We start from the raw sequence: 24,956 nt of genomic DNA, 5'->3' as shown, positions 1-24,956 counted from the left end.
CTATTAGATAGATATGATAAAAACCACTGCAGTGCAGTACCTGTAATACCTACAGCATGTTCTAATCACTCTAATAGGATATTATGGTCGACAGTATCGAACGCTGCACTGAGGTCTAGCAGGACAAGCACAGAGATAAGTCCACTGTCAGAGGCCATAAGAAGATCATTTGTAACCTTCACTAAAGCTGTTTCTGTGCTGCGATGAACTCTGAAACCTGACTGAAACTCTTCAAATAAACCATTCCTCTGCAGATGATCTGTTAGCTGTTTGACAACTACTCTTTCAAGGATTTTTGATATGAAAGGAAGGTTGGAGATTGGCCTATAATTAGCTAAGACTGCTGGGTCTAGAGATGGCTTTTTGAGTAAAGGTTTAACTACAGCCAGCTTGAAGGCCTGTGGTACATAGCCGATTATTAGAGATAGGTTGATCATATTTAAGATCGAAGAATTAATCAATGGCAGGACTTCTTTGAGCAGTTTTGTAGGAATCGGGTCTAAAAGACACGTTGATGGTTTGGAGGAAGTAATTATTGAAGTTAACTCAGAAAGATCAATTGGAGAAAAAGAGTCTAACTTAACATCAATGGTACTAAGAGTAGCTGTAGATAATATTACATCTGTGGGATGATTATTGGTAATTTTTTCTCTAATGATAAAAATTTTATTTGTGAAGAAGTTCATGAAGTCATTACTAGTTAACGTTAAAGGGATGGTTGGCTCAAAAGAGCTCTGACTTTTTGTCAGCCTGGCTACAGTGCTGAAGAGAAACCTGGGGTTGTTCTTATTTTCTTCAATCAGTGACGAATAGTAAGATGTTCTGGCTTTGCGGAGGGCTTTCTTATAAAGCAACAAACTATTTCTCCAGGCTAAATGATCATCCTCTAAATTTGTGACATGCCATTTCCTCTCCAGATTATGAGTCATCTGCTTTAGGGTACGTGTTTGAGAATTATACCACGGAGTCAGGTACTTCTGATTAGAGACCTTAGTTTTCACTGGAGCTACAGTATCCAGAGTCGTACGTAGTGAGGAGGTGAAATTATTAACAAGATAATCGACCTCTGTTGGGGTAGCGTTCAGATAGCTGCTCTGCTCTGTGTTGGTACAGGGCATTGACGATGATAACAGTGGGTGGATTATATTCTTAAACTTAGTTACAGCGCTTTCAGAAAGACATCTACTTTGATAAAGTCTACTCTCCACTGCTGTGTAATCAATTATTGTAAATGTAAATGTTATCAGGAAATGATCAGACAGGAGAGGGTTTTCAGGAAACACTGTTAAATGTTCAGTTTCTATGCCATATGTTAAAACAAGATCTAGAGTGTGGTTAAAGTGGTGGGTGGGTTCTTTTACATTTTGAGAGAAACCAATTGAGTCTAATAACAGATTAAATGCCATGTTGAGGCTGTCATTTTTAGCATCTACATGGATGTTAAAATCACCCACAATAATTATTTTATCTGAGCTCAGAACTAAATTAGATATAAAGTCTGAGAAATCAGACAGAAACTCAGTGTAAGGCCCAGGTGGACGATAGATGATAACAAGTAAGACTGGTTTCTGAGTTTCACAGCTGGGGTGGACAAGGCTAAGCATCAGGCTTTCAAATGAATTAAACGTCTGTCTTGGTCTTTCATTAATTAATAGACTGGTGTGAAAAATTGCTGCCACACTGCCCCCTCGGCCTGTGCTTTGAGATTTCTGGTAGTTAGGGTATTTAAACTAACATAATCATCCTGCTGCAACCAGGTTTCTGTAAGGCAGAGTAAATCGATTTGTTGATCAATTATTAAGTCATGTACTAACAGAGACTTGGAGGAGAGAGACCTAATATTTAATAATCCACATTTCACTGTTTTACTCTTTGGTTCAGATGTGGATACTGTATTGTTCTTTCTTTCTAGCCAGCACGCTACATGGGCACGCCAATTTATTAAGAATAATCGGTGTGTGTTTCCCCAATCGTGGCAGCCAGCTGATCAAAACTTGCTTACAAATTAAAATCTAACTCTCACAACAGAAATTATTATGTGACTTATTTCTAATTGATTCTTTTCTCCATGCTGTACTACTACTGCTGATCTTAGTATTCTGCCACCATTACTCTGGGTAATAATTAAATAGATGTGTTCATGAGGTCATACATATAAATGTATTCATGCAGTTACACAGGCAAAAAGTCTCTAGTAATGCAAATTATTACTTTTTTTAGAGAGTAAAAGCTTATGCTTAGGTTAGCGTAAGGGTCTCCACTAACCTAAACCTCAATTTATAGGCAATAAGGGACCTACAAGTTAATAAAAGAATCCAAGTTAAAATGAGTTAAAGTTCAACATTATTTGTATGAAAGTTAATGAAAAGTCAAATTTACGTAACAAAGTGGGGAAGGTGGGGAAATGCCACTAACAAAACCAGCCGATCAAGCCATTCTCTGTTGTTTTACTTTGAACTTCTGGAAGTTCTCTGCAAGATCTTCACACTGGAGAACATGGACACTACAAAGGAAGGTAAGCCAAAAACTTTATGATCTGATGTGTGAACATGAACATTGTTGTTTGTCTGTGTAGATTCTCTGTCATCCAGATCATGGTAGTCTGAAGAGCTTGGAAAGAAGGTGACTGGAGTTTCTTTAAGATGTTTCACCTAAAGGTAGGAAAGGAGGTCGGAGAACAGAAAATACTGTCATCCATTATGTAGCAGGTTTATTGGAGAAACTCAGGAGAATTTTCTCCAAGTACATCAGCCCAGGGACAAAATTCCCAAATATTGGTGTGCAAGGGGGATAGAAAGGGGGCACCAAACATGGAGACAAGATATAAACAAACATGAAGACAAGGTTGACTAAACACAGCAGAAGACTAGACAGTACATATGACTATGTTATGACCAGTAAAGAGGCAATCAAATAAAAAAATAATGACATGAGTTTTATGTTTTTAACTGTATGTTAATACTGACTTCTGATACCGGTCCTGAGATGAATGACAGAGGGAAAAGAAAGTACACGTTGGCCAGTCATGCAGTCCTCTCCCGGCTGCACCTGATGAAGTCCGAATCGGGCAGCAATGATTTATTCCAAAGTCCTCCAACACTGCAAAAATGAGTACAGAAAATACCCCAAATTACAAGTCCACAGTGCTTGCACAGTGGTTAATCCACTTCTCCCTGAATTTTTTGACTGTGAATGACAAAATTCCGTCTTCCAAAGTCACTGTTTTCTCATTCGCAGGAAACTAGAGGAAAAAACGGAACCTTCCTGAATAGCTCCGTTTATACTTATTTCTCAAATGCATCACCTTTTCCCTTCTCTCTTTCTCATACTTTCCGACATCTCACATTGTGTAACACTTTTTCTTTATACGTGCCTTTGCTCTTGACACCTGCAGCTACCATAAATGAATCAATGGTGCGTGTTTTTTCCCCTGAAAATGATGACATTGAAATCCTGGACAGTGGAAGGAGCATCACTGATGTGATAGACACAAAGGTGAAAGAGCTTGGTTCACAGGTGAGTATCAGAGGCATCATGCAAGAATATTTGTGCATCAAGTTTTTCCACTTCTTTTACCACTAACTTAAGCCCATTCTGATAGTTTTAGCAATGTCCCTGACCTCTGTGAAACCTTATATTTCAGAGATTATTATTCCTCATACCGAGGCAATGATGATTATGATAAGATATGAGAATTAACGATGTACAAATACTTTGTTACCATACTTCAGGGGCATCATTTTAAGTCACTGAAAGCCTTCAAACATCAAGGTTGTTTGTGCCTAAACAATTAACACATGCAAGGCAAGGGTTATCGCTAGGGATGTTCCTGGTGATTAATTTCTAATTTTGACTAAAGTAAAAAATTGGACTAATTAACGAGTCTAAAAGGGTCTAAAATGTTAAACTTTTGATCTGTTTTGTGTCAAAAACTCATTAAACAAAGGCATTTGAAACCATTAATCACATTCTTGTCATCTACCATTTCTGCCGCTTATATCGCATTCTGATCGTATTAACAAAAAGATCAGGCCTAGATTAACAGATTTATGGCATTTCTCGACAACGATGAGCCATCTGGTGGCAGATGGCTGCATAACATTACGTACACAATAATTTACTGAATCAATTAAAATGTTAACAATGACATAATTCATCTTGTCGACTAGCGGCACACCACATCCCTAGTGTGGTGAATACACCAGAGATTTTTGATATCTTTGAAATAAAATGTTTCTTTTTTCAGGGCAAAGATGAGCCATTCCATGTGTTAAATCTTGATGATATATTAGAAAAGCACAACAGGTGGATCACTAGGTTGCCTCGGGTCAAACCTTTCTATGCAGTAAAGTGCAACAACACACCAGCAGTTATCAAGATGCTCATCGCTCTGGACACGGGTTTTGACTGTGCCAGCAAGGTACCAGTGTTTCAAAGATGATTTGGGGATTCTGTTTATGTTCTTGTGAGTTTGTTCATGTGAAGCACATCTCTGTCTGACGCAGGGTGAGATCGAGCTGGCCCTGTCCCTTGGAGTTACCCCTGATAAGATCATTTATGCCCATCCTACCAAACCATGGTCCCACATCAGATATGCCCGCACTCACCGAGTGAACTTAATGACTTTTGATAATGAGGAGGAACTTTTAAAAATCTCTCTTACCCATCCTCAAGCCAAGTAAGTAAGCAACTGCTAATATGTTTCAGCATTTTATGCAATGTCTTTTGAGAGTATTGACTATTAATGTCTGGATGCATTTTGTAGGCTAGTAATGCGAATTGCAGTGGACGACTCCAAATCTCTCCTAAGACTCAATGCAAAGTTTGGAGTCAGACTGTCCTCAGTTAGTAAACTGCTGGAATGTGCCAGACGGCTGAACTTGGAGGTGATTGGGGTCAGCTTCCACGTAGGCAGTGGGTGCACTGGAAGTTTGGCCTTCAAGCAGGCTATCACAGATGCTCGATATGCTTTTGATATAGCAGTAAGTTATTGCTGCACAAACAAACCTTTATAAGAATACTGTACTGTACATTTAATTTTGAATAACTGCCACTAATATGGATTGGTTGTGATGATCAGTTGTTAAATTTACCACTTTCAAGGTATTTTTTAATGTCTTTATTAATGACTCATTCAGTATTGCTTTAAGGATCTGATTTAAATTATGAAATATTACTGAAAGTTTTATCTTATTGTGATCAAGTGCTCATATTAATGCTAAAGTAAAGACCAATGTGATGATGCAAGGCGAGAATGTAACTGTGACACTGCACACACTCCTCATTTCTGTAACTTAAAATGACCCAAGTTTATAAAATGGACTTAATGTTGTATTCAGTATGACCTGAAATGAGTGACTGAGCCCACAAACTAATCAGGAAACTATTGAAACAATGGTATTAATATATACAAAGCAGAAGTCTTCTCAGCTAAACCCTACATGGCAAAGTCTCAAGTTTAAACAGATTATATCTTTGCAGAATTCAGCGGGCTTCCAGATGCGCCTCTTGGATATTGGTGGAGGCTTTTCTGGGACAGAAGACTTCATTGAAGTTAAATTTGAGGAGGTATTATTAATAAAAACACTGTACAAGACAGAGGGAACGTGTTTAGGACATTCAAACATAACATTGGTTGGCAGAATTTTAACTTACAATGAGTTGTTCCTTTTAATTGTGATAATATCTGGAATAAACAAGCATATGTACATTTAGTTATGTGTTAGAGCCCTGACTGCCCTGGTGACAGACATCATTCTGTTCAGATGCTGGTCACGTTATCGCTTTCCTTCATCTTTTCTCTTGTTTGCGAAGGGGACCTTGTTGGTTCGGCCTCAAATCAATCATTTTAATGTAAAACTACTGATTACTACAGCTTATAGAGTAGTGTGATATAGATTGGAACTACCTATACGTGTTACTGTCTTGAGAAGAGAGGTGAGTTCCCAAGGAAAAGTAATTCATCAGCAGCATAAAGACAGCATATTTTGTATATGCATTTGTTTTTTGTTGTTGTCTAGAATATCACACAAACTCTATCCTTAGTATTTTTCATTCTGAATGTTTATCTACCACAATTTAGAATCACCAATCTCTTGTACTTCATAGAAGCACAGGTAGAGACCTCAAAGGCAGAGGTATTGCCTTTGAGGTCAGAGGTACTGATCGCTACAGAACATCTTAAAGTGTCAAGAAAATGTCAGAAGTATTAATAGCTCAGCAATATCCATTAACCTAATGTGTTTTGCATTCTTAGTTTTCAGAAGTCATTAATAAAGCACTGGATGAATTATTCCCACCTGCCAATGGGTTGGAGATCATCGCAGAACCAGGCCGATTCTATGTCGACTCAGCCTTTACACTGGCAGTAAATGTCATTGCCAAAAGAGTTGAAGACACAGATGAACGCAGTGGTAAATGTACAGATATGCAGTTTAAAGCAAATTAAATACTCCATAATGATGTGCCTTTGTATTTAAATTGAATTTAATTTCAAATATAAAGGTAAATGCTTATCAGATCGGAAGGACTACAGCTCTGAGAAGATGATGATATACTACATCAATGATGGAGTATACGGATCATTAAACTGCCTTATCAATGATCCTGCCCACGCCAAGGTTGAACCATGGCCTCTTAGGGTAAATAATATAAAATCACCATACTTTTGAGTGTGTGTTTATATCCAGTTTCTTGTGGTAAAGTTGGTAAGATTGTGGTTATAGCATACCATGTACATTGAAGTCATGGTTACAGTTAGGCAATTAATATATGTTTATGTTACTGACATTTAAGATGTGCTGTTGATCAATATTGATGAACAGCACAACTTACTAATAGAACTCAGAATGAGACCTCCATAAGCTTCCTTTTTAATCTTAAGTCACAAAGGCCTTAAAAACTGGTTGGTGGCTGCCTGGCAACCACGATCACTAGGAAAGATTGAGTGTACCTCAACAGGTTTCAAATAGCTACTGGAGTTTGCTGGTAAATTGATTACTTAAGCTCTAGTCATGCCTAGGCCTAGAGATGCTTAGTGTCCCACTTTTAGCCACCAACTGCAATGGAAAAAGTATTCCCTGATGGGTTGGGAAGTGGTTGTGGGAGGTTGCTGTCCCAGGGACAGGTCAGTAGCAGTTGCCATAGTGGCCCATCGTTTATACAGAAGACACAAATTTTTCTGCAAACCATACAGTTGATGTTAAACTGTGAACAATGTGATGCAAACTAAAAATGGAAGACTGTTTGCATTCAAAGTAAGTATTGTACTGTATCACTGTAACCAACAAGTTGTGAAAGGCAAACTGTTTGTATTTACATCTTTACAACATTTCACTACTACTCACTGTTGAGTGTGTTTTTGCAGACAAGTTTGCATCATCATTGTAATCCTCGACAGACTGCAACATCCAACACAATCACAGGGATTTTTTTGGTGCATCATCAGCTCTGCAAATGAATTCACTTGGTTATACCGAACAACAACTTGTGAATCAGTCAGATAACACGCATTTTTTTGTTTGTTACTCAATGGGACTAAGGTCTTACTACATCTTGAATTGTTAAATTTAAATCTCATTGCTTGGAAAAAAAGATAAACATAGACTTTTTACTTATAGCTCATTACAACTAAACCTGGTATTGTATGGAATTCACATGGTTAGATTGTGAGAGTGCGATTAGGGTTTTATATTTCATTTGCTTTCCTTTTTACAGGCTGTTGACAACAGTGAACCGAGATACTACTCTGTTATCTGGGGTCCAACCTGCGACAGCATTGACAAAGTCACCGAAAGCTGCTGGATTCCTGAGTTGCACGTGGGGGACTGGCTTCTTATTGATAACATGGGGGCTTATTCTCTCAGTACATCCACTGACTTCAACGGCTTTGAAAGGGCACACATTTACCCTGTTGTGACAGCTAAGACCTGGCTCGCCATACATCAGTCTTGCTTAAAAAACACTATCAATTAATGATCAGATAATAACTGAGAAAAGAGTAAGAAAATGTAACTTAATATAACTATCATTAATTTGAGAGTCGATCATTTGAGTTTTTCTTGCTGCCCAGTAATTATAGAATTTTGTAGAATTTCTGCTCCTCGAGAAATGTAAACTGAAAGATTGTTATTACATGAACAAATATTGAACATGGATAAACATGCTGTTTTGAGACTAACTTTGCAGATGTCTGAATATTGTCACGTTTTAGTTAATGGACTCAGGCGCAGACCGGGAATCTTTGCAGAGTTAACAATCAGTTTATTTACACAACGACACCTGGTGATACTATTTACAACGTGCTGGAGGGAGGGGAGGGGGGTCCAGGGTTCTGGGGTATGTGAGGGGAAAGACGGGAATCAGACGCACTCCAAAGGCTCTCTCTCTTCACTCCCCACACTGGGGAAACACAAATCCACTCACTCGTCCACACGGAAACAGGCAGGCAGGGAAAGTTCCGGGGTAGATCTGCACACAGAGACGGGGGTTAATGACGAACAGACGGAAACAACTTTACGGAGTTTAACTCACTAATGGTTGAGAGACTGACGCTGATAGCTCAACGATCCAGCGACGAGTGACACAGTGCTGCCGTCTTAAATCGGCCTTGCGATCATCCCGATAGGCAGCAGGTGCGTGGGCCAGGGGCGGGAGCCCATAATGAGCACCGTCCCGGCAGGTGAGAGAGAGAGAGAGAGAGAGAGAGAGAGAGAGAGAGAGAGAAAACATGTTGCCTAATACAGGATCAGCTGGTGAGGCACAGGGACCATGACAAATATAAATCTCCTCAGAATTGTTTTTAGTGAGTTCATACTGAAAACATAATCTAACCCTTTCAAAATTTTGCTTCATAAAATAAAACAAATTCAGGGATATGTCTCTAACAATCTCAAAAAGTGCTATGAAAATGAATAATTGTTTTACCATTGTAATGCGGTATGAACATGAACTAGTCCTGCTTAATTTTAAAAATGATCAGATAGTTACTTAAAACTACGGTGGCCCTGAGAGGCCAAATGGACTGCAACATAGGAAAACACCAGCAATGTCTCTGGGGAGACAATAACCGGACGGACCAGTTGTAGGAATCAAAATATGCTAAGAATTGCGCTGGAAGACACTTAAAAGAAGTGCAGGATCTATCGGTTTTGTGAGGAAAGAAAAGATGAGCGGTAAGTGTGTTAGCCTAACTATTAGTCTAAAAATCTGTCATCACTATTATATGAATCATGATAAAACACACCTACCATGGCTGTGTCCGAATTCAGGGGAAGGATGCTCATAAGGACACTACCTACCTACGTCACAAGGTAGTGTTCTTAGACCACATGTGTCAAAGTCAAGGCCCGCGGGCCACATCCGGCCCGGCGTACATTTATATCCGGCCGGCGAGATCATTTTATATAGATGTACTATTATTGTTATGCATATGAGGTGCTAATAATATACTAACTACAGATCCAATAATGCAGCGCTGCAGCCTCCTTGCTGACCGCTAGGCTACTTGGGAACATTCCCGCATCAATCTAGTCAAACTTCTGTTATTGCAAAGCTAGTCGCTCACAATGGTGGAGAGAAAACTTGATTCTGAAAGCAGAGCGTTTCAGCCCCAGTGGATGACTGAATATATGTTTACAGACATTGCTGGTAAACCCGTGTGTCTTATTAGTGGAGCTAATGTGGCTGCAATTAAGGAATTTCATATAAGACGGCACTACAAGACAAAACTTGTAAAAAAACTTGTTCCCAGAAACTAGGGAAAGTAGAAGAGCTAAAGAAGAATCTGACATTTCAGCAGACTTTTTTCACCAGAGCAAAATCACAAAGTGAAAGCAAGTTTTATTATAGCAGAGGAGCCAAATCAGCCCGGTACCACTCTGAAGAGCTGCATGATGAAGGTGTGCGATGTCTTGTGTCAGACAAAACTTTATTGCATACTCTCTTGCTGTGGATGAAAGTACAGACATGATGGACATTGCACAGCTGGCCATCTTCGTCTGTGGAGAGGGTTGAACATTAAAACGATGCACAGGACAACGACAGGAAAAGACATTTTTTAAAACGTATGTCAAAGGGTAACCGACATGAAACTGCCCTGGGACAAACTTGTTGGACTTACAACAGATGGAGCGCTGGTGTTGTGCGGTGAAAAAAGTGGACTAGTCCGCAGGATGCAAGTAAAGATGCAGGAGGAGAACTGTACCGGTGAGTTAACAGCATATCACTGCATCACACACCAGGAAAGGCTGTGTGGTAAAGTCCTAAAAATGGAGCATGTAATGATCACTGTAACGCAGACCGTAAATTTTATCTGAGCTAAAAGTTTAAATCACCATCAATTTCAGTCTTTTATGTGGGAAATAGATTCAGAGTTTGCCGACATTCCTTATCATGCAGAGGACCGTTGGCTGAGTTGGGATAAAAATTCTCAATAGAGTTTTTGAGCTCAGCAAGGAAACCTGTCAGTTCATGGACATGGCATGTATGATGCGGTGAAAGCATTTCAAGTGAAGCTGTCACAAATGCACCAGTGCAACCTGCCTCACTTTCCCTGTTGCCAAGTAATGTTGAACCAAGTCAGCGGACTTTGCTGAACTGAACTGCACCTGTGCAGATTCAGATGGAGCTGCAGTGTAATGATACACTTGAGGGAAAGTACGACACTGAATGGCCCGCACAGTTTATTAGTTTCATTCCTGAAGCAACGCCTCAGCTCCGTCTACATGCGGCTCCAACCTTGTGTGCGCTTTCATTTATTTTTTCTGGGGTTTTTGGCAGCATGTTCATATTTCTAACTTGCATAATTTTGACAGGATTTATTTTTATGAAGAGCAAAATATTTAAAGTTAAAGTTTATTTTTTAAAGTTTATTTAATCTGGAATAATGTTCCTGTCTGTTTTTATTCATATTTATGTTTAAAAACACCATTGTTTTAGTGTGTTGAATAAATGTTTATCTTGTTTGGCCCGCAACGTAAAGTGTGCCTTGAGTTTTGCCCCCCTGTGCAATTGAGTTTGACACCCCTGACCTGAACACATAATTGTACTTATTCCTCAAATTGGACACCCTTTATAAAAAAAATGTCTCACAATGTATCATGTCAATATTAATATCCTAAAATAAGAAAGCATTGTATGTGATGTAACAGAGAAAAAAAACTAAACAAAAAAAGGTCAATAGACATGTTTTGTTTGCTCATTAAAAGACAGTTTTCCATTTACATTTCTATGTTTCACATAAGTTTGTAATTTTTACTCTGGGACGGGGATGGATGATGTGCGTCCTGCGCCACCCATACGATCTGGGGAGTATCGGAGCCATGTCTGGACTGCTTGTGCAAAGACAAACTCGGAGTTCGCCCCTACCTGCTGCGTCAGGCCATCTAGGACAAAAATAAACACACACACACACACACACACACAAACAAAAAAAGTTAATTAGAGCACATGAATAAGCTCTTGTTAACTGTCTTCAGTGGGGAGAAAGTATGTAAACTCTTAGGCTGATAAACATGAAAGTCACCAGGCGTAAATCTGCAAACTGCCGCATTTTAAAACAAAATAAACATGGGGCTGAAGACCAAAGACTCCATCTCCAGATTAACCGGACATGAAAGTCTTGTTATTAAGAAAGATCAAGTAATATAGCAAAAACCGGACATAGGAAATGTGAAACACACCCAGCAGATCAATTGATCCCTTTATTGTTCACTTTAGGCTCATAAAACTACAACAAAAGGTAAGACTTACCAAATATGCATCTGCACAACACTGTCTCTTTAAATGCCCTTTTTTGCTTTGTCTGGTCCTTGGTTTTTTCCCCTGCCCAGTTGAGTACCGAGGCCAGCTCGTTTGTAATGGCATAAGCCATTACACGGCAGACTCGCACCTCCAGTGTGGTCCCTCCAATCAAGGCAAAGCGTCTCACCTATAGACACATTTTAAGAGATGGAATTAGCGTGTCTCATGTCTTAAATGTGTATGCAAGTGCTTGTGTGTTTAATCAACATGCCGTCGTTATGTATTTAAATCACATCTGACAGCTATTACACTTTATAGTTACAAAGTGTACATAACCTTTATATACTTACCATTGCCTTATTTGCCTCTTGTTATTGAAGAGCTGCCTCTGCATTGTTTAGCTTCTCAGTGCTGTGCAAGGGCAAATCCAGAGGCAGTACCCCAGCATCTACCGATTCATTGCAGCAGGGATGGCGGATGGCTTTGACCTCCTCACGGAGTTCGTTAACAGCTCTGGTCAGGTCTGACAGCATAGTTAATATCTTTTGTGAGGTCGCATATGTTTCAAAGAACAATTCTAGAAAGATTAATGGCTTAAGCAGTGAGAGGTGAAAAACGAATATATCATAAGTGATGGTGTAACATTCTGCATTCAAGTATAAGTTGTTCTAACTGCTAAAAGTGTACCACCAGTGCTGAACTGCACAATGCACCAGTCTTTCATTTTTATCTTTTTTTTGATTTGGAGTCTTTTTTTTGCCCTGTCTAGGATAAACAGGAAACAGATAATTAGAATATATTTCATAGTCACTACAAAACTTGATCTATTGACTGAACTAAATAATAAATAATAGCTTAAAATGTATATAGGCAACTCCGTTTTCCTCGTCCACACGTAAATGCTAAAACTGAGTTTTTGAAAATATCCACCCTGGCAGGCGTCTTTAAAAATCTCAGTTTTCAGTTAACGAAAATGCAGTTTATGTGTGGACAAAAGGTGCAAACGCAAGGTAGGTGAGCGTGCAACGTAAAGTTTGAATTGAGTGCGAATTGAAGCGGGTGCAATCCAATCATTAAAAGTAACAAAGTCATTGAACACATTTATACAGTTACCTTTAAGTTGATCAATCATCTATCACAGATTTACAATTTTTCGTAATACTATGCTAAAAAGCAACTACAGAGCGAAAGTCTGGGTCAAGCACCAAGGCGACGGCAAGAACAAAGGAACCCTCGAAGCGTTAGGCTAGCTTTGTAAGGGAATATAACGGAAAAGTATTAAACGAAAATGTTTTCTTTGTTGATAGACTTTGTTCGCAGTGCAATTTATTTGTTGCCAGATTGTAAGATGAAAGTAGACACAATTTCGGGCTCCTATTTTGTCCGAAACTGTACATTAACAAGTTTTTTTTACTGTTATTCAAATGCAACAGTGGAAATAACGAATAGAAGAAAATTCATTCATTCTTACCTTATACTAATCATGGTGCAGGCCAGTGCAGTGCATGAACTCGTGCCTTCTCCGGTCAATTCCGCTGACAGTAAATCTAATGTCCCGCTCTACTGTATAAGACAATGGTTACCTGGAGGGATGTACCACTGTGAGAGGGGTGCTGCGGAATAGTCCAAGTGATCGCTGCTTTAATTTCCCTATACATAAATTGCACGTCGACACGATTTTTTTTAAAGCTGGTGAACTAGACCAAAGTCATTGATAACAAAAAAAACAATAAATCTACTTTCTCTGGTACTTTATTATGGAGGACCACAAGAGCCACGTGCATCGAAATAAAAAATTCTGTGCTTAAATAATGAATTGTAGAATAAAATGTGCATTTGTAAATTCATTTTTGAATTCCAATTTAATAAACTGATTTTTAAAATGCTTTTTAAGTCTTCATTTCAAAAAACATTTTCGAATTGCACTTTAATAAACTTAATTTCAAAAATCTTTTTCCAATTCCACCTTAATAAACTGCATTTCAAAAACCTTTTTCAAATTGCACTTTAATAAACTGCATTTCAAAAACCTTTTTCCAATTGCACTTTAATAAACTGCATTTCAAAATCCATTTCCCTTTCCTGTTTGCTCAGGGATTAACATGTGGATTAGCAGTTGGATTAGCAGTTGGATTAACAACTTCATTTTAAAAATCCTGCTGTTATTCATATTAGCCACACCGTGGGATGTAAGGAGATCTCTGATTGGTTGGTCAGACACAGGCTGTCTGCCAGCCTGGATTTTTCTAGCTCATAGCTTCGCCCTGCTAAGAAGCGTGTGTGCTTGTACAAAGGCCGTTCAGCCTCAGGATTTACACTCGGCTCGACACGGATATGTGAAGAATGAAGGGACCCTGCAGCGAAACGGAGAGCACAGCCTCTGACTGAGTGCCTGTTTATGCAGTCTGACCACCTGTGAAGGTAACGTGCTAACATGGCTAACGCTAGCATCACCGCATGTAGCCCCGTTATTTTAAGGTCATCTTAGCTTATGAAAGTTTTACATCGCAGCTGTACGAGCTAGCTACGTGTTTTGTAAGCTGCTGTGCTCTTCACAAATAAAGCTGGAAGCAGCTCAGACTAGTAGAACCAGCACTGAGGCCTGTTACATTGCTGGTTTTCCAGTGTGTGCGTCTGATGCCCCAAAGCTGACTCAGAGCCGTAACACCATCAATGGCTGCAGTATGGAACAGACGTGGGTGTGTCCTCATCTCCCAGAGGAGTCCAAACCGTCATCAAACAGCCCTACAGACACAAAAACGTGAAAATATAAACAACCAGACTATCAGCAGTGATTTAACTACTTCTGACCTCTGTGAAAATCATTTACAGTATATATCACAGAATTTAAGGCCTTTATAATCACAGAGCATACAGAGAAAAGTACTAAACTGAATCAATTTCAGCTTTTGTTTTTCATGATGTATATTGTATTATATATTGTAAATTTCATTATCTGTATCTTTACCACACATTTGCCACACCGGTGTAGATACTGTAGGTTCAGTGAATGCTGAAATTGCACTGATTAGAATATACTGGACATTCAAAGCTAAGAGTCAGCGCACTGTTTTAGAGGCTGGGATTTGATGACTTCATCATATATACAACCTTTGATCATCATTTATGTCCAGTTGAGAATGAATCTGTGCACTCACATATTAAATGAACTGAAATCAGTAGTGTGATTTCCAGTCTTGATATATTAAATGTGAGAACTGACAGCTGTTATTTTAATCAGCCTGTCTCAGTTGTTTTAACTCTTAAGTATCACAAAGTAATGTGGTAACATCTGGACTGACGAGTTTACTGTCAGCATTTTAATCGCTAGTTTAAAGACTGTAGGTTGCAGCCGTTGCTCTAACACTGTATAAATGTAACAGGCCTCAGTGCTGGTTCTAATAGGAAAAAGGTTTTCGAAATGCAGTTTATTAAAGTGCAATTGGAAAAAGGTTTTCGAAATGCAGTTTATTAAAGTGCAATTGCAAAAAGGTTTTTGAAAAGCAGTTTATTAAAGTGCAATTCGAAAAAGATTTTTGAAATTAAGTTTATTAAAGTGCAATTGGAAAATGTTTTTTTTTTTCAGAATTTTTTATTTCGACGCGCGTGGCTCTTGTGGTCCTCCATACTTTATACCCGCTCAGTTGCAATGCAATTTAACGCTCAACTACAAATCGATGGCTTTTTGATGGTGACCCGCGCGGAATGATGGTCAACTATAAATAGACGTTTTCTCGACGTTGTTGTTGTCACCTGGTCGACTACAAATAGATCAAATATCAATGAAAAAAAAACCCACGGTAAATCAACATCATTTCAACGTCCCTATAGTAAGACTGTCAGTTTACCGCAGTATTTCAATGTTGTTCAACAGTGGCATTTCAACCCTGACCATAACGACGGATCGGATGAAAAATCAAAATCAATTCAATGTCGTCTTTCTATCTGGGCGGCTGTCTTCTTGATTGATGGCAGATACTCCCTTCACCCTGGCCAAAAAGGCTAAAATGACCAAAGAAAAAGTGGAAAACAGCTAAACATGAGAGGTTTTTGGACAAAGTTTTTTTCTTCCATTGTTTAAGCACTGCTTCTAGCTAAGAGTGATGCCATAAATCCCCTATAGCTGCAGAACAGGCTAACATTGTTATCTTTTTACAAAAAAACAGCTGAACATGAGAGGTTTTTGGACCAATTTTGTGTTCTCCATTCTTTAAGCACCGGTTTGAGCACCGGTTCGAGCACCGTTTAAGCACTGGCGCCGTTTCAAAAGTACCGGTTTGGTACTGGTATCGGATAAAACCTAAACGATACCCATCCCTAGTCCTAAGGTTAATCCATTGTTTATCTTAAGGGCATTCTGGATCATCACAGTATAATACGAAGCCAGGATATCAGTCTGTGCAGTTAGGAAAAAGAAATCATACATTTTAACTGCTTTGGTGCAAATCAAAGTGATAAAATGTGCAAAGGATATTATGCAATATTATTAAAATATTAATTTTAATAATATTGCCAAATAATATGTCAAAAAAACATTTGAACTTTTATTTTGAAATTTTCACTTATTCTGAAGTTTACACACGCAATGCTATTTATATAAAAAAGCAAAGCATTTGCAGATGGATAGTTACACGATGGTGTAACTATCGTCTTGGTGTCATGTATGCTTCCTCTCTGGGCATTAATCACATATGAAATCTACCTTGTGTTGCTGTTTCTTTCATTTAAGGAACATTTCTAGATTGCAAGCTACAGATGACTTTCTGCGAACAGTATTTCTTATAACTCAGCAGTATAATGCATCATAAAACAATATCATTCATTCACAATAAATCAGCAGTCTAATGTAATGCAAATCAGTTTAACAAATGTAATAGTTATCACCTTCTTCTAATTCAGGAGAATAATGCAAACTAAAACTACATAATAATTCACAATCTTTAATTAGGGGTCTAACATGGCATAAAAATAATATTATAATCCAACATCCCCCCTGTTGAGCTCCTTAAACTTAAAGAGCTCACTTACACCCTGCAATCCAGTGTTGCCAGGTTCATTTCTTCTTACCCCTGAGGCCCTTTGTCCCCCTGCTGGGTGAACCATATGTGAGATGACCTCTGTGTTTGCGCAGTTCAGATGCAAGAAAAACTATTATTACAACAACAATAGTAGGTAATTGTTATAATTCTAGACAAAGAGGAGTAGCAATTTTAATACATAAAAATGTTAATTTTACAGTACTCGATACAGTTATAGATCCAGAGGGTAGATTTCTAATTATTAAACTATCAATATTGAACAAAAAACTATGTATTGTAAGTATATATGGTCCAAATGTTGATGAACCCTCATTCTTCCACGGATTTTTTAGTGCACTCTCTGAACACCTTGATTGCACACTCATTCTTGGAGGCGACCTCAACCTTGGACTAAATGAAGAAATGGATAGGCTCAACACAACAGGAACTCAGCGCAATTGGCAATCCACAAATATAATCAAACAATATATGAGCGACTATGGCCTTTGCGATGCATGGCGCTCCCTTCACCCCAACAGTAAGGAATATACTTTCTTCTCACATGTTCATCACTCCTACTCTCGTCTGGATTATTTTTTGGTCAGCAGCTCACTGCTGAGTGACATTTCAGACACTGAGATTCACCCTATAGCTGTCAGCGATCATGCTCCTGTATCTTTAACACTAATGCACAAGAATAATACTACGCCAAGTAAAAACTGGAGATTTAACACATCACTACTTAAAGATGAAGACTTTATTAAATATTTTAAAAAGGAATGGATTTCATATTTAGACTTTAATGACACTCCCGGAACATCTGCTTCTGTTCTATGGGAAGCAGGAAAAGCTGTGATGAGAGGTAAAATAATTTCTTTCTCATCACACAAAAAGAAAGAAGAAAACAAAAATATTCAGGAATTAGAAAAAAACATCAAATCCTTAGAAGAAGCCTACGCGTTCCACCAAGATCAAGAAATAATGAACAAAATATGCAAAACAAAACTAGAATTAAATGAAATTATTAATAGAAAAACACAATTCCTTGTACAAAGACTTCGCTTGCAGAATTTTGAACACAGTAACAAATCAGGTCGATTTCTAGCAAACCAGTTAAAAATAAATAAAGAAAAAACAACTATATGTGCTACTAAAGATTTATCAGGGAACACAATATATGACCCTGGAAGAATAAACAACATTTTTAGGGATTTCTATGAAACTTTATATTCACCACAAATAAACCCGTCTAAAAATGAAATTGATTTGTTTCTTGACAACGTAACTCTTCCAAAATTACTAGACAGTCAAGCAATGGCACTGGATTCGCCACTGACGCCAGGTGAACTCCAGGAAGCCCTGATAAGTATGCCCAATAATAAGGCTCCAGGTCCAGACGGCTTTCCTTCAGAATTCTACAAAGAATTCTGGACAATTTTGGCACCAGTATTCCATGGAATGTTGCAGGAAATCGAGAAAAATGGCAGACTACCACCAAATATGAATTCTGCCAACATTAGTCTCCTGCTAAAACCAGGAAAAGACCCTTTATTTCCCTCAAGTTATCGTCCAATATCCCTTATAAATGTAGACCTTAAAATAATCTGCAAAGCTCTCTCAAAGAGATTAGAGAAAATAACCCCCCTCTTAATTCATCCTGACCAAACTGGTTTCATAAAAGGTCGGCACTCCTCAACAAACACTCGTAAATTACTTAATTTAATAGACTACTCATACAATAAAAACATTGAAACCATAATATTATCTCTAGATGCAGAAAAAGCATTTGACAGAGTTAACTGGAAATTTTTATTTGCAACTTTACACAAATTTGGTTTTGGAAACTCTTTCATAAATTGGATAAGAATATTATACAATTCCCCAACAGCTCGTATCAGAACAAATGACCAGACATCCTCCAGCTTTTGTCTCCTGAGGGGCACCAGACAGGGATGCCCACTCTCCCCTTCACTTTTTGCAATTTTTATCGAACCTCTAGCAGCAGCATTTAGACAGGCTACAACAATTAAGGGCATAAAATGTAAGAACGTAGAACATAAAATCAGTCTCTATGCGGATGATGTGTTGCTTTTTCTGCAAAACTCACAAATCAACCTCTCTGAGGTAATTACTCTAATAAACTGGTTTTCAAGAGTTTCAGATTATTCAATTAACTGGCCAAAATCTACAGTTCTTCCCATTAACTGCTCCTTCCATAATTCTTATTCTGCCCCACTACAATCTGGAAATATTAAATATTTAGGTATTAATGTTTCTCCTAAGCTTTCAGACTTAATTAAATTAAACCCCATCCCACTTCTAAAGAAAGTAGAAGGCGATCTGACTAGATGGAAATCTCTACCCATATCACTCATGGGAAGGGTCGCCACTATAAAAATGATGATCTTGCCAAAAATAAATTACTTATTTTTAATGATCCCTAACAAACCATCACAAGATTGGTTCAGATCTCTGGATTCACATATTTCTAAATTCCTTTGGAAAGATAAACCCCCGCGTATCAGCTTAAAAACGCTACAAAGGACCAAGGATAGAGGAGGATTAGATCTGCCTAATTTTCACCAATACTTCTTAGCCAACAGGCTTCAGTTCATCTCAGAATGGTTAAAATGTACCCTCTTAGATGAGCCCTGGCTAGATGTTGAACAGGCACTATGCAATGATCTAGAGATTTCAGACCTACCATTTATTAGCTCAAACATCAAAAGACATGAATGCTTTAAAAGCATCAACATCAGCTTTTCTCTGACAGCATGGTGGGAGTTTCTAAAAATAACGGAGTCTTCATTAATCCCATGCAAACGTACACCTATCTGGAATAACCCTGACATATTACAAAACAATAATATGATTAATTTCCCAGAATGGAGTTGTAAAGGAATTAAATACTTAGAACATATATTAGAGGGAACAGAATTTATTCCATTTGACAGACTAGTTACACAATATGGGATCAACAAGAAAAGATTTTTAGAATATCAACAAATTAAATCCATAGTAAAAAAGAAATTTAACCTCAGTCAAGTTGAATTACAAACACCACCAAGTGTGGTTCAATTTCTTACTCTTAAATCCCCCAAATTATTATCTAAAATATACAGAACACTTTCTAAAATAGATGAATCAATATCCCTTCCTATTGCAAAGTGGGAAGCAGATTTATCAGTTAGCTTAGACCAAAACGTCTGGTCTCAGATTTGCTTAAAAACCTTTAAATTGATTAAAAATCCCAATCTGCAATTAATACAAAACAAAATACTACATAGAGTGCACTATACAGGTCATCGAATGTTCAAGATGGGCTTTACATCCGCCAACAACTGCTCACACTGTCAAGGCAATACACCAGACAATTACATCCACGCTCTTTGGTTCTGTCCACCAGTGCAGAAGTTTTGGCACGAGATATGTGAAGACTTATCAAAGTGTCTGAAATGTAAAATTCCAACCTCCCCTTTAGTATGCTTGTTGGGAAATTTGGATGATGTCACTACAGAAACTAATACAGTCCACATGGTTTTTACTGCCCTATGCATCGCCAAGACAACGGTCCTCATGAACTGGAAAAATAAAAATAATCTTAATTCTAGCCAATATAGAAACTATCTAATAGATCACATTAGTCTCAATATAGCCTCTGCCACCACATTAGATCAATCCCTCTGGGCTCCTTTGATCGGCTCCATCACCTAGCGGGGGTAGGGGGTCGTGGTTTGGTCCCGCCTTGGCTATTGTGGTTGATGTGGAGGTTGGGATGGGCTTAGGGCACCTGGAGGACCCCTAGAGACGTTATCCCTGGAGGGCTTAACCCGGGGGTTGTGTTCATAACCTGGTTAGTGGCTCTGGTCGCTCTGAGGTTGTTCTCCTCGTGGCCGCGTGCAGCGGGGCTGGAGGATGGTCTGTGCTGGCGGACGTAGGTTACTGGCCTGGTGGCCTGGCTGCCCCTGAGTGGATCCGGGGCGGGCGTGGGGGTTTAGGGTTCGGGGGTGCTTCGCCTCCGTGCTGGAGCTCTGGCTGGGCCTTGGGGGCTTCGGTCCTCGTCGGTGTGTCGCCGAGGTTGTGGGCGGGTGGGTGCACGGGGGCTCAGCCCTGGCGCAGGGGGTCTCTTGTGCATCGGCCTAGCCGGGGGGCTCTTCAACTGGCAGGGAGGTTGTTCCATCTTTGCAGGAGTCCACTCTGCAGGTGGGGGAGAGACATAGGAGAGGTGGAGAATAAACTTATCCTGGGTGTCTGTGTCTTGTGTAGTCTGGGAGATGATTGAATGTTGGGGTGGGTACAGTTTCCTCTGCGGTGGGGTAGGGTGGGCTGCCCCGGGTCCTGTGGGGCTTGGGGGTGCTGCTGCCGTAGGCCCCGGTCTGGATGGGCCTGGGCTCCCTTGCCTTGGTGGATACCAGAGGACGGGGGTGCCTACTGGGGTCAGCGGGGGAGCTGGCCCTAGGGAGGGACACCCTCCCCCCCCCTTCTTTTCCTCCCCATCCCCGGCTGCCTCCCTCTTCCCGCTCCACCACACCCACCCACACAGGTAGGGCCTTGGGGTGCGGGTGTGTCACCAGGGTGCAGGGGAGACATTCCCCCCCCCCCCCCCCCCCCTGTCCTCTTCTGGCCACCTGTGCCTCAATTTTATCTCACAACTTAGACATCCACATTACTTACACTCTCATAACACACACACATGCTTCATGCCCTGGGGGACAGGGCTATGGCTCTCTACATCCTCTTGCAGACCATTATATGGGGAAACCATTTGAATATAAGCGCGCCGATCCACACAGGTGTACACACGGGTGTTCACTGTTCGTAGACTTAAATCACACCTTTCTTGGCTGCTACTTCAAAGCACATTGTGCGCTGTCTGTCCTGCGTGCTGCACAACAACATTTAATATTTAGTATTTACTGCTGTTTACACTTAGCTAGATTAATGCGATGGTGTTGTGTATAGTATGTTGCTTTGTTTTGGGTTTTTTTGCTTGTTTTCTATTCTTTTTCTCTCAACAGGTGATCCTAAAGGTCACTTGGTGTTCGCTCGCTCTGTGGTATAGTATCGCTTCCTGTTCCTGCTCAAACACAGTGGTGTTTCTGAGTAGCTTATTTGCTTAGCAGTTTAATTAACAACTTTTAAATACATTCTTTTTTTTCACAGTATAATCTTCACGTGCTTCATCCGAAGCACACTTTCTGTGTACTCACTACCTAATTTATAGCCAAAGTATTCACTCACTGTCTCTGTACTGTTTCGCTAGCTTAGCTCGTAGCCGACCCGTTAGCACCATGGCTACTTCACCTGTCCCTTCTGCACTTTCCTGCTCATTCTGTCAGATGTTTAGTTACTCCTCGGCCTCCTTTAGCAGTAATGATATCTGTAACAAATGTAGCATATTTGCAGCTCTGGAGGCCAGGATTACTGAACTGGAGACTCGGCTTTGCACCCTTCTCTCACCCTTAGCTAGCCAGGCCCCTGTAGCTGGTGCAGCCGAAGATAGCGTAGGCCCCGCTAGCTGTTCCCCGGCAGATCCCAAGCAGCTGGGGAAAGACGGCTGGGTAACGGTGAGGAGGAAGCGTAGTCCTAAACAGAAGCCCCAGGTACACCACCAACCCGTTCATGTGTCTAACCGTTTTTCCCCACTCGGTGACACACCCGCTGGGGGTCAAACTCTGGTAATTGGTGATTCTGTTCTCAGACATGTGAAGCTAGAGACACCGGCAACCATACTCAATTGTCTTCCAGGGGCCAGAGCAGGCGACATTGAAGGAAATTTAAAACTGCTGGCTAAGGGTAAACGTAAATTCAGTAAAATCATAATTCACGTCAGCAGTAATGACACCCGGTTACGCCAATCGGAGGTCACTAAAATCAATATTGAATCGGTGTGTAACTTTGCCAAAACAATGTCGGACTCTGTAGTTTTCTCTGGTCCCCTCCCCAATCAGACCAGGAGTGACATGTTTAGCCGCATGTTCTCCTTAAATTGCTGGCTGTCTGAGTGGTGTCCCAGAAATGATGTGGGCTTCATAGATAATTGGCAAACCTTCTGGAGGAAACCTGGTCTTGTTAGGGGAGATGGCATCCATCCCACTTTGGATGGAGCAGCTCTCATTTCTAGAAATATCGACAAATTTATTAAACCCCTCAAAACATGACTATCCAGAGTTGGGACCAGGAAGCAGAGTTGCAGTCTTACACGCCTCTCTGCAGCTTCTCTCCTCCTGCTACCCTCCCAAAAACCCATCTCCATAGAGACTGTGTCTGCTTCCAAAAAGACAAAAAACAAACTAAAAACCAGCAACAAACAACTTAAACATTTACAAAGAAAGAACAATACAGTATCCACATCTGAACCAAAGAGTAAAACAGTGAAATGTGGATTATTAAATATTAGGTCTCTCTCCTCCAAGTCTCTGTTAGTACATGACTTAATAATTGATCAACAAATTGATTTACTCTGCCTTACAGAAACCTGGTTGCAGCAGGATGATTATGTTAGTTTAAATGAATCAACACCCCCGAATCATTCTAACTACCAGAAATCGCGAAGCACAGGTCGAGGGGGCGGTGTGGCAACAATTTTTCACACCAGTCTATTAATTAATGAAAGACCAAGACAGACTTTTAATTCATTTGAAAGCCTGATGCTTAACATTGTCCACCCCAGCTGTGAAACTCAGAAACCAGTCTTACTTGTTATCATCTATCGTCCACCTGGGCCTTACACAGAGTTTCTGTCTGATTTCTCAGACTTTATATCTAATTTAGTTCTGAGCTCAGATAAAATAATTATTGTGGGTGATTTTAACATCCATGTTGATGCTAAAAATGACAGCCTCAACATGGCATTTAATCTGTTGTTAGACTCAATTGGTTTCTCTCAAAATGTAGAAGAACCCACCCACCACTTTAATCACACTCTAGATCTTGTTTTAACATATGGCATAGAAACTGAACATTTAACAGTGTTTCCTGAAAACCCTCTCCTGTCTGATCATTTCTTGATAACATTTACATTTACAATAATTGATTACGCAGCAGTGGAGAGTGGACTTTATCAAAGTAGATGTCTTTCTGAAAGCGCTGTAACTAAGTTTAAGAATATAATCCAGCCACTGTTATCATCGTCAATGCCCTGTACCAACACAGAGCAGAGCAGCTATCTGAACGCTACCCCAACAGAGGTCGATTATCTTGTTAATAATTTTACCTCCTCACTACGTACGACTCTGGATACTGTAGCTCCAGTGAAAACTAAGGTCTCTAATCAGAAGTACCTGACCCCGTGGTATAATTCTCAAACACGTACCCTAAAGCAGATGGCTCGTAATCTGGAGAGGAAATGGCGTGTCACAAATTTAGAGGATCATCATTTAGCCTGGAGAAATAGTTTGTTGCTTTATAAGAAAGCCCTCCGCAAAGCCAGAACAGCTTACTACTCATCACTGATTGAAGAAAATAAGAACAACCCCAAGTTTCTCTTCAGCACTGTAGCCAGGCTGACAAAAAGTCAGAGCTCTTTTGAGCCAACCATCCCTTTTACGTTAACTAGTGATGACTTCATGAACTTCTTCACAAATAAAATTTTTATCATTAGAGAAAAAATTAACAATAATCATCCCACAGATGTAATATTATCTACAGCTACTCTTAGTTCCATTGATGTTAAGTTAGACTCTTTTTCTCCAATCGATCTTTCTGAGTTAACTTCAATAATTACTTCCTCCAAACCATCAACGTGTCTTTTAGACCCCATTCCTACAAAACTGCTCAAAGAGGTCCTGCCATTGATTAATTCTTCGATCTTATATATGATCAACCTATCTCTAATGATCAGCTATGTACCACAGGCCTTCAAGGTGGCTGCAGTTAAACCTTTACTCAAAAAGCCATCTCTAGACCCAGCAGTCTTAGCTAATTATAGGCCAATCTCCAACCTTCCTTTCATATCAAAAATCCTTGAAAGAGTAGTTGTCAAACAGCTAACAGATCATCTGCAGAGGAATGGTTTATTTGAAGAGTTTCAGTCAGGTTTCAGAGTTCATCACAGCACAGAAACAGCTTTAGTGAAGGTTACAAATGATCTTCTTATGGCCTCTGACAGTGGACTCATCTCTGTGCTTGTCCTTTTTGACCTTAGTGCAGCATTCGATACTGTTGACCATAATATCCTGTTAGAGCGATTAGAAC

The 24,956-nt window shown here is 39.7% G+C and overlaps 1 protein-coding gene across 3 annotated transcripts; it reads left to right on the top strand.

The window, feature by feature from the left end:
• Nucleotides 1-2,361: 2,361 nt before the first annotated feature.
• LOC148094693 (ornithine decarboxylase-like) lies at nt 2,362-8,065 on the top strand. 3 transcript variants are annotated; one of them, XM_087837222.1, is made up of 9 exons: nt 2,362-2,515; nt 3,395-3,516; nt 4,247-4,420; nt 4,506-4,678; nt 4,766-4,982; nt 5,482-5,568; nt 6,257-6,413; nt 6,520-6,641; nt 7,717-8,065. In XM_087837222.1, the coding sequence occupies exons 1-9, from the start codon at nt 2,362-2,364 to the stop codon at nt 7,972-7,974; spliced, it is 1,464 nt and encodes a 487-aa protein (XP_087693348.1). In that variant the 3' UTR covers nt 7,975-8,065. The 3 variants fall into 3 exon arrangements, with proteins under 3 accessions (XP_087693348.1, XP_087693346.1, XP_087693347.1); XM_087837220.1 differs by having other exon boundaries at nt 6,505-6,641; XM_087837221.1 differs by having other exon boundaries at nt 6,257-6,419.
• The last annotated feature ends 16,891 nt before the right edge of the window (nt 8,066-24,956 follow it).

Source organism: Neolamprologus brichardi, unplaced genomic scaffold (genome assembly GCF_056152115.1).
Source record: "Neolamprologus brichardi isolate AB-2024 unplaced genomic scaffold, ASM5615211v1 NODE_ptg000031l+_length_7269946_cov_1, whole genome shotgun sequence".
In the NCBI taxonomy this organism is placed as follows: Eukaryota; Metazoa; Chordata; class Actinopteri; order Cichliformes; family Cichlidae; genus Neolamprologus; species Neolamprologus brichardi.
Note: the sequence above shows the minus strand (reverse complement) of the source record. Positions and strands in the feature narration are given on the sequence as shown.

What these genes read in the sequence shown, in the direction of transcription:
- LOC148094693 (XM_087837220.1), top strand. Translation starts at nt 2,362, where the DNA reads ATGAAAAGTCAAATTTACGTAACAAAGTGGGGAAGGTGGGGAAATGCC. An exon ending in TGAAAGAGCTTGGTTCACAG is followed by an intron (nt 3,517 to 4,246) that starts GTGAGTATCAGA and finishes TTCTTTTTTCAG; the next exon opens with GGCAAAGATGAGCCATTCCA. An exon ending in TTGAAGTTAAATTTGAGGAG is followed by an intron (nt 5,569 to 6,256) that starts GTATTATTAATA and finishes TTGCATTCTTAG; the next exon opens with TTTTCAGAAGTCATTAATAA.